Consider the following 9,808-nt stretch of genomic DNA (forward strand, 5'->3'; position numbering starts at 1 on the left):
TGCCAGACATCCATTAGCTGTGACATTTAAGACACAACATGGTCCAAAGTAAACTAAGAACTAAGATAAATAGGAGGTTTAGGAAGGAGCTGAGAGGCAGCAGAGGAAACAGACGGGGTTGTGACACAGATTCTTCAGGGGTTCCATGGAGTTCTAGAGAGTTCCGGAGATATGACTCATCAGCAGTTGCCTGTGTCACTTCTGGACCTTTGAGACAAGAAGCTTTGATTGAAGTTGTCCTTAGTTCCGCCATTGTTTGGTCAAATGATTTTCAATATGTGAGCTTTGGAAATAACTTGGATGGCTGTTGTTCTTTTTCCCTGCTCTTTTCCTCATCTCTCTCTCTCCCCATCTCTCTCTCTCTCTTTCTCTCAATTCAATTCCATTCAAAGGGCTTTATTGGCATGGGAAACATATGTTTAAATTGCCAAAGCAAGTGAAATAGAAAATAAATAAAAGTTAAATAAACAATTAACAGTAAACATTACACTCAAAGGAATAGAGACATTTCAAATGTCATGTTATGGCTATATACAGTGTTGTAACGATATGCAAATAGTTAAAGTACAAAAGGGAAAATAAATAAGGGTTGTATTTTCCCAATGGTGTTTATTCTTTACTGGTTGCTCTTTTCTTGTGGCAACAGGTCACAAATCTTGCTGCTGTGATGGCACACTGTGGTATTTCACCCAATAGATATGGGAGTTTATCAAAATTGGATTGTCTTTCAAATTCTTTGTGGGTCTGTGTAATCTGAGGGAAATATGTGTCTCTAATATGGTCATACATTTGGCAGGAGGTTAGGAAGTGCAGCTCAGTTTCCACCAACATTTTTTGGTAGTGTGCACATAGCCTGTCTTCTCTTGAGAGCCAGGTCTGCCCACGACGGCCTCTCTCAATAGCAAGGCTAAGCTCACTGAGTCTGTACATAATCAATGCTTTCCTTAATTTTAGGTCAGTCACAGTGGTCAGATATTCTGCCACTGATCTCTGTTTGGGGGCAAATAGCATTCTAGTTTGCTCAGTTTTTTTGTTCATTCTTTCCAATTATCTTTTTGTTTTCTCATGATTTGGTTGGGTCTAATTGTGTTGCTGTCCTGGGGCTCTGTGGGGTGTGTTTGTGTTTGTGAACAGATCCCCAGGACCAGCTTGCTTAGGGGACTCTTCTCCAGGTTCATCTCTCTGTAGGTGATGGCTTTGTTATGGAAGGTTTGGGAATTACTTCCTTTTAGGTGCTTGTAGATTTTAAGTATTTTCTGGATTTTGATAATTAGCCGGTATCGGCCTAATTCTGCTCTGCATGCATTGTTTGGTGTTTTACGTTGTCAATTTTTTTTGCAGAATTCTGCATGCAGTCTCAATTTGGTGTTTTTCCCATTTTGGTTAATTATTGGTTGATGAGCGGACGGACCCCAGACCTCACAACCATAAAGGGCAATGGGTTCTATAACTGATTCAAGAAGTTGGCATGTCGAATTTGATGTTCTTTTGATAGCGTAGAAGGTCCTTCTTACCTTGTCTTTCAGATCGTTCACAGCTTTGTCGAAATGACCTCTGGCACTAATGTTTAGGCCGATGTACGTATAGTTTTTTGTGTGCTCTAGGGCAACGGTGTCTAGATGGAATTAGTATTTGTGGTCCTGGCAACTGGACCTTTTTTGGAACACCATTATTTTTGTCTTACTGAGATTTACTTTCAGGGCCCAGGTCAGACAAAATCTGTGCAGAAGATCTAGGTGCTGCTGTAGGGCCTCCTTGGTTGGGGACAGAAGCACCAGATCATTAGGAAACAAATAGGCACTGCGTTTGAAGGTAGGCCTTGAAATACATCCACAGGTACACCTCCAACTGACTCAAATTATGTCAATTAGCCTATCAGAAGCTTCTAAAGCCATGACTTCATTTTCTGGAATTTTCCAAGCTGTTTAAAGGCACAGTCAAATTAGTGTATTGTAACTTCTGACCCACTGGAATTGTGATACAGTTAATTATAAGTGAAATAATCTGTCTGTAAACAATTGTTGGAAAAATTACTTGTGTCATGCACAAAGTAGATGTCCTAACCGACTTGCCAAAACTATAGTTTGTTAACAAGAAATTTGTGGAGTGGTTGAAAAACGAGTTTTAATAACTCCAACCTAAGTGTATTTAAACTTCCGACTGACAACCTGCATCCCTGTCTCCCCCACGGCCCATGGAAAGAAATATGTGTGTTTTTTGCCAATTCTAACCCCACACTGTATACATTGATTTTATAATGTTGAATGTTTTTCTCCCAACACTGCTTTCCATCAACTTGTATAGCAGACCCTCATGCTCAAATTGAGTCAAAAGCTTTTTTGAAATCAATAAAGCATGAGAAGACTTTGCCTTTGTTTTGGTTTGTTTGTTTGTCAATTAGGGTGTGGAGGGTGGTCTATCGTACGATAATTTGGTTGAAAGCCAATTTGACCTTTGCTCAGTACATTGTTTTCACTGAGGAAATGTACGAGTCTTCTGTTAATGATAATGCAGAGGATTTCTCCAAGGTTGCTGTTGCTCTTGACACATATCCCACGGTAGTCTTTCTCTCTCTCCCTCCAGTCTCATCGTTGCGTCCGGCCTGTCAGCAGCTATATAACATGTTTCATCCAGCGGACCCCTCTGCCTCCCGCCTGGAGCCCCTTCTAGAGAAGAGGTTTCACCAGCTGCCCCCCTTCTGTGTCCCCCGATACCAACGCTTCCCTCTGGGGGACGGACACTCGGCTCTGCTGGGTGAGGATAGATACACACACACACCAGAAGTATTTATTTATGTCTCTCCTCCAAAAGCAAGCACTCAATTGGCTGTGTGGTTTGCTTTCCATGTCCATATGCTGTCATGGTAGCGTATCTGTGTGCATGTGTTATCAGATATAATGTACTGTGCTTTACGTCCGTCCAGTCAGTCTTATTTTTTTTATTTTTTTTAAATTGAACCTTTATTTAACTAGGCAAGTCAGTTAAGAACAAATTCTTATTTTACAATGGTGGCCTACCCCGTCCAAACTCTCCCCAAACCCAGATGATGCTGGGCCAATTGTGCGCCGTCCTATAGGACTCAGCAGTTATTACGCATTGAACTGGTCTGTAGTCTATTACATACGTTTATTTCTGCCTCTCTGTCCCATGTCTCTTCTGCCTCCCCTGTCCCCATCTCTCTCCCCTGTGTCTCCCCCCTGTCCACATCTCTCCGTCTCCCTCTTGCCCATCTCTCTATCTTCCCCTCCCCATTCCCCAGTGGAGACTATGCAGAGTAACCCCCATCTCCTGTTGGAGTCAGTACCCCTGTCAGTACCCCTGCGTTGCCAGGAGGGGAGCGTCAGTGAGACCTCCATCCCCGTCCCTGTACTCAGCTGGCCCCAGCAGGCCTCACAGCTCAACGACAGTGTGTACCCTTTCTCTGTCTCTGTCTGTCTGTCTGTCTGTCTGTCTGTCTGTCTGTCCACTGCTTGGTTCCCTTTCTCTGTTGCTCTGTCTGTCTGTCTGTCTGTCTGACTGTCTGACTGTCTGTGTCTCTCACTCTCTTTGTCTGTAAAATGTAATTGGTTGCCTGATCAAAAATCTCTCTCTCTCTCTCTCTCTCTCTCTCTCTCTCTCTCTCTCTCTCTCTCTCTCTCTCTCTCTCTCTCTCTCACTCACTCACTCACTCACTCACTCACTCACTCACTCACTCACTCACTCACTCACTCACTCACTCACTCACTCACTCACTCACTCACTCACTCACTCACTCACTCACTCACACACACTTTCTCTCCGGTATCTCCTTCCCTCCAAAGCGGACATGCTCCACTCCCACTGTGGTATGTTTGTGGACACCCAGTACCCATCCTCCCCGCTGACTGGACCCCCCCACTCCAGGGGCCCCCGTAGGTCCAGCGAGGCCAGCATCGCTAGCCAGGTGTCAGGCATGGCCGACTCATACACTGCCTCCAACATCACCAACAGTCAGTATGGACTTTATACTGTTTATACTGTTAACAGCAGTGTTTGTGGCTCAGAGAGATAACATTAATTCTCTGAAATGTTTCACATTTTGTTTATTTCTTCCTTTGTACCGTCTGTTTTGTTGTTCCGTAGCTACTAAATGCTATAGCAGTTCGTCTAAGAAGCTGGGTCTCCTCTCCCAGCTTGCTCTTTCTAAACTCCCCTCGAGGAGCCCCTCTCCACGAGCCAGGAAGAAGTTACGACCCTTCCTCACTCTCAGACACACCGACTCAGAGCAGGGTGACGATGATGTCACCTCTGACGTCACTTCCTATGATGTCTCCTCAGACCTGCCCTCTGACTTCACTGATGTCACCTCTGATGTCACCTCTGACATCACCGATACGAGCTCTGACCCTCCGTCGCCAGATACGCTGATGGACATAGAGCAAGGTAGTCTGGGTACTGTAGTTTCCCTGGAAGGAGGAAGGTTTGAATCCTGTGTGACCCCCAGGACACTCATCTGTGTGCCTTGTCATTGGTCACCTTCCAGCTACAGTTGAACCATCACACTGTACTAGATGTCCTCTCCATCCTTTTCTCCTCTACAGCATTTACCCTGTACTGTACTGCAGTGGTTCCCAAACAGGAGTTATGGCAATGTCCTCAATCAAGGACCGGATTAACCCTATCAGTCCCGAGACCCTCATATTTAACCATTTTCCATTGACAAATGTCAATAAAACAAATAAGGTCTGCCAAAGCAAACACCTGTTAAAAAGGAATTTATATGAATGCTGTAAGTACAGAATTTGTTTGCTTAGTGGAAAATGAATATCCAACTAGTCAGTGACAACTGTGGGGAGTTTGTGAAAACAACTATGTGAGCCTATTACAGCATTATAGGTGTTTTTGTAGAAAGACCCCGGGCCCCTTGGGATCCACCCTTGTCTCACAAACAATGCTCTAGCTCCGCCCCCGTTAATCACACAGACTAATCCAATGACACAACCTGTAGTCTGTAGCTCAAACACACTTATGTTTAAAAGGAATTAGAAGTCCAAATTGCGCCTGCATCACGGTGGGACTCTTTGTGTTAAAATGAGGGACCACTGTTTGGAAATCGCTGATATTGTATGTTACCCTGTCCTTCCTCCTTCCTCCAACCAAAACTGTCCCTCTACTCCAGTTTAATCTGTCCCTGGACTGAAAGCCCATTCTTCTCCTGTGTGGACCTGTGACTCTCCGTCTGTAATATACAGCCTCTCCCTTGGACTGTACATCTCTGGATGAGCACACATCCCTCTACTGTGGAACCCCTCTTTGTCTGGAACTATCATTGACCAGAAATATGTCTATCTCTTTTTTTAACACTATCTTCTTTTCTCAACCGTGATTACCTATTGCTTGTTTTATGCCAGGACTGTTTCTGTTGACTGATAGACTTCTCTCTCACTCTCTCTCCCTAGTTGCGTCTCGGTGGTGGGGCAGTAAGCGGATGGACTTTGCCCTGTACTGTCCTGATGCCCTCACAGCCTTCCCCACTGTAGCTCTGCCTCACCTCTTCCATGCTTCATACTGGGAGTCCACTGACGTCGTCTCCTTCCTACTCAGACAGGTACAACTGTTTATGAATGCCCTATGAATGTTTACAACATAATAAAGGCATTGCCTCCTTTGACCTGTTATAAGGGCTCATGTATTCTATATGAATGCTTATGTAATCATCCCTGTCTGCTTCTCCAGGTTATGAGGCATGAGAACTCTAGTATTTTGGAGCTGGATGGTAAAGAGGTGACCGAGTTCAAGCCTTCTAAACCCAGAGAGAAATGGCTGCGCAAGAGGACACACGTCAAGATCAGGGTGAGCACAGGCCCCTTCCTAACCACCTTTAGCCATTAGTGATATCTCAAGCTAATGCATTTATCAGGAGTTTACTGGTTTCTGTATCAGTACACCAATGGTAAATATATATATGTGTGTGTGTGTGTGTGTAGAACGTTACGGCCAACCACCGTGTGAATGATGCTGTGTTTACTGAGGATGGAACACAGCTGGTGATGGGACGCTTCATGTACGGACCTCTGGACATGGTCACTCTCACTGGGGAGAAGGTAAAGCATTGATGCAAACTTGTGGGACAAACTTGAGTTCTGCCACTGATTGAGAGACACTGGGATAGAGCCAAACCCTAACTTGAGATACTTCCATGCAACTCAATTTTTGTTTGCATAAATAATTTATTTCTGTCAATGCAACATATGGGTGTGTATGGGCGTGTATGGGCATGTATGGGCGTAACCTCCTCTTGCTCCTCCTCCAGATTGACATCCACATCATGACCCAGCCCCCCTCAGGGGAGTGGGTGTACTTTGACACCGAGCTGACCAATAGCAGCGGACGCATCTCCTATGTCATCCCAGAGAGCAAGAGGCTGGGCATCGGAGTTTATCCTGTCAAACTGGTCGTCAGGTAGGTTACAGGATTCATCTGATTAGCTGATTTTCATGGTGTTTTTGAGTATTAAAACAAGTTTTGAATTAAGTGTATTTGTTACAATTCCCCTTTCCTGCACCTCTCCTCCTCTCTCTCTCTTTTGCCCTCCCGTCCCCTCCCTCTCTCTCTCTTGCCCTCCCGTTCCCTCCCTCCCTCTCTCTCTCCCCCTCCCTTCCTCCCTCTCTTAGGGGTGACCATACGTTTGCGGACAGCTACCTGACGGTGTTGCCGCGGGGAACAGAGTTTGTAGTGTTCAGTATTGACGGCTCGTTTGCTGCCAGTGTGTCCATCATGGGAAGTGACCCCAAGGTCAGAGCTGGAGCTGTAGACGTGGTCAGGTAGGAACATGATGAGTTTTATTGAGTTTTATTTAATGTACTGTTATGTGGTTGTAGCTATATGTTCCTGCCCAGGAGTCACACTAGCTAATGTTGACATACAAGTTGTGAATAGTCCCTGGCAATCATCAAATTAATAAATGAATAGACAAGACACCCAACCCTTTGGGCTTCTACTTGTTCACCCACATCCTGGCCTCCCTCCCTCCCTCCCTCCCTCTCTCTCTCTCTCTCTCTCTCTCCCTCCCTCCCCCAGACACTGGCAGGACCTGGGCTATCTGATAGTGTATGTGACGGGTCGTCCAGACATGCAGAAGCAGCGTGTGGTGGCCTGGCTGTCTCAACATAACTTCCCTCATGGCATCGTGTCCTTCTGTGACGGCCTGGTCCACGACCCCCTCAGACACAAGGCCAACTTCCTCAAGGCCCTCATCTGTGAGGTACAGTAACGGGGGCAGAGATGAGGGTGTAGGTGTAAGGTGTAAGGGGTTAGGGTAACACTGGGTTTGAGGAAGGGTAAGTGGGTTGTTCAGGGTGAGGGGACTAGGCGAGGTAGGTTTCTACTGTCAAAATACAATGTGATAGAAACAACAAAACTATCCCTACTGATGTGGTGTTTCTAACAGTCCATTCCTCTGTGGGTGTGTGTGTGTGTGTGTGTGGGTGGGTGGGTGGGTGGGTGGGTGTGTGTGTGTGTGTGTGTGTGTGTGTGTGTGTGTGTGTGTGTGTGTGTGTGTGTGTGTGTGTGTGTGTGTGTGTGTGTGTGTGTGTGTGTGTGTGTGTGTGTGTGTGTGTGTGTGTGTGTGTGTGTAGGCCCATATGAAGATCTTTGCTGCGTACGGCTCTACTAAGGACATTTCAGTGTACTCCTCAATAGGCCTGCCCCCATCACACATCTACATAGTGGGGCGGCCCACCAAGAAGATGTCCAGCCAGTGTCAGGTACTTAACTAGCTCTTAGAAAATACACTGTCCCCCAAAAAGAAGTCATACATTCAAGTGTATAATAGGCAGAATCTACTACACACCCAGAGCTCATTAATGAAGGTGCTGAATCTACCACACACCCAGAGCTCATTAATGAAGGTGCTGAATCTACCACACACCCAGAGCTCATTAATGAAGGTGCTGAATCTACCACCCACCCAGAGCTGATTAGTTAAGGTGCTGAATCTACCACACACCCAGAGCTCATTAATGAAGGTGCTGAATCTACCACACACCCAGAGCTCATTAATGAAGGTGCTGAATCTACCACACACCCAGAGCTGATTAGTTAAGGTGCTGAATCTACCACACACCCAGAGCTGATTAGTTAAGGTGCTGAATCTACCACACACCCAGAGCTGATTAGTTAAGGTGCTGAATCTACCACACACCCAGAGCTGATTAGTTAAGGTGCTGAATCTACCACACACCCAGAGCTGATTAGTTAAGGTGCTGAATCTACCACACACCCAGAGCTCATTAATGAAGGTGCTGAATCTACCACACACCCAGAGCTGATTAGTGAAGGTGCTGAATCTACCACACACCCAGAGCTGATTAGTGAAGGTGCTGAATCTACCACACACCCAGAGCTCATTAATGAAGGTGCTGAATCTACCACACACCCAGAGCTGATTAATGAAGGTGCTGAATCTACCACACACCCAGAGCTGATTAGTGAAGGTGCTGAATATACCACACACCCAGAGCTCATTAATGAAGGTGCTGAATCTACCACACACCCAGAGCTGATTAGTTAAGGTGCTGAATCAACCACACACCCAGAGCTGATTAGTTAAGGTGCTGAATCTACCACACACCCAGAGCTGATTAGTTAAGGTGCTGAATCTACCACACACCCAGAGCTGATTAGTTAAGGTGCTGAATCTACCACACACCCAGAGCTGATTAGTTAAGGTGCTGAATCTACCACACACCCAGAGCTGATTAGTTAAGGTGCTGAATCTACCACACACCCAGAGCTGATTAGTTAAGGTGCTGAATCTACCACACACCCAGAGCTGATTAGTTAAGGTGCTGGAGGCAAAAGGCAAAACTGGATGAACAGGACATAATAAATTCAAGTGTATAAACGCTCATCTACCAACTTCCCTTATGAATAAATAGAATGCATAAATGTATCCCTATAGCTGGATAGTTTAGTAGATACATAAAGTGATTGATCTGATCTCTCATCCATTCATTCCCCTTCTGTCTATCTGATCTCTCTCAGTTCATCCCAGATGGCTATGCGTCTCATCTCTCCCAGCTGGAGTACAGTCAGAGGTCTCGTCCTGCCAAGACCGCCAGCGCCCGTATCGTTCTCCGTAAGGGCAGCTTTGGACTGGGCGCGGCCGGGGGGGACTACCTCCGCAAGCGCAACCACATCCTGCGCTCAATCAACCCAACTGGGGGGGCGGGTTCTAGCTCCTCTGGCCAACCAGGACGTACGGAACGTACGCTGAGCCAATGCGAGGTGGAGAGGGAGAAAGCAGCGGGGACCCAGAGGAGTATGAGTATAGCAGCTGGGTGTTGGGGCCGCACCGGGAGCACCAAGGAGGAGTCAGGAGGATTACTCAGCCCAAAGTAGGGCTCACCAGACTGGGCTACAGGGGGAGGGGACCCTGTCTGACTGGACCTGAGCACCATCTCTGGACTGGCCCTGAGAGAGAGATGGAGAGAGGAGGAAATATGGTTAAGAGAGAGATAAAGAAAATGATGGGATGAAAGAGGGATGAAAGAGGGGAGGGATAGGGTTAACAGAGGGATGGAGAGGGAGGGAAAAGGGCAGAGAGAGGGTCTCTGGGGAAATGGATATAAAGCCAGAAAGATGGGTGTTGCTCTAACTTTGATGTACATTTTCTAAAGACGTTCTACTGTATCATGAGAGTCTCACAGTCAAGACTTTTGTATTACCTATCTTGGCCACGAAAAGAACTGTAAGGAAAAACGAAACATTTAAACAAACTATCGTAAGCCTTAATGGTTGCCCCCTTGGGGCCTGGAGGGCCCACCCTGGTCCGAGGAATGGTTGAATT

General features: G+C 46.3%; 1 protein-coding gene across 1 annotated transcript in view; it reads left to right on the plus strand.

Moving 5' to 3' along the window:
• LOC120043168 (membrane-associated phosphatidylinositol transfer protein 2-like) overlaps positions 1-9,442 on the plus strand; it is a 45,202-nt gene extending 35,760 nt beyond the window's left edge. Inside the window, exons 13-23 of the mRNA XM_038987851.1 lie at positions 2,584-2,754; positions 3,260-3,406; positions 3,801-3,968; positions 5,418-5,566; positions 5,695-5,811; positions 5,946-6,062; positions 6,272-6,420; positions 6,633-6,782; positions 7,039-7,222; positions 7,596-7,724; positions 9,004-9,442. Coding sequence (XP_038843779.1) covers positions 2,584-2,754; positions 3,260-3,406; positions 3,801-3,968; positions 5,418-5,566; positions 5,695-5,811; positions 5,946-6,062; positions 6,272-6,420; positions 6,633-6,782; positions 7,039-7,222; positions 7,596-7,724; positions 9,004-9,360 — 1,838 coding nt within the window. The 3' untranslated portion in view covers positions 9,361-9,442. The remainder of the gene's footprint in view (positions 1-2,583; positions 2,755-3,259; positions 3,407-3,800; positions 3,969-5,417; positions 5,567-5,694; positions 5,812-5,945; positions 6,063-6,271; positions 6,421-6,632; positions 6,783-7,038; positions 7,223-7,595; positions 7,725-9,003) is intronic.
• Positions 9,443-9,808: the final 366 nt, after the last annotated feature.

This window comes from Salvelinus namaycush, chromosome 3, assembly GCF_016432855.1.
Source record: "Salvelinus namaycush isolate Seneca chromosome 3, SaNama_1.0, whole genome shotgun sequence".
Lineage (NCBI taxonomy): Eukaryota > Metazoa > Chordata > Actinopteri > Salmoniformes > Salmonidae > Salvelinus > Salvelinus namaycush.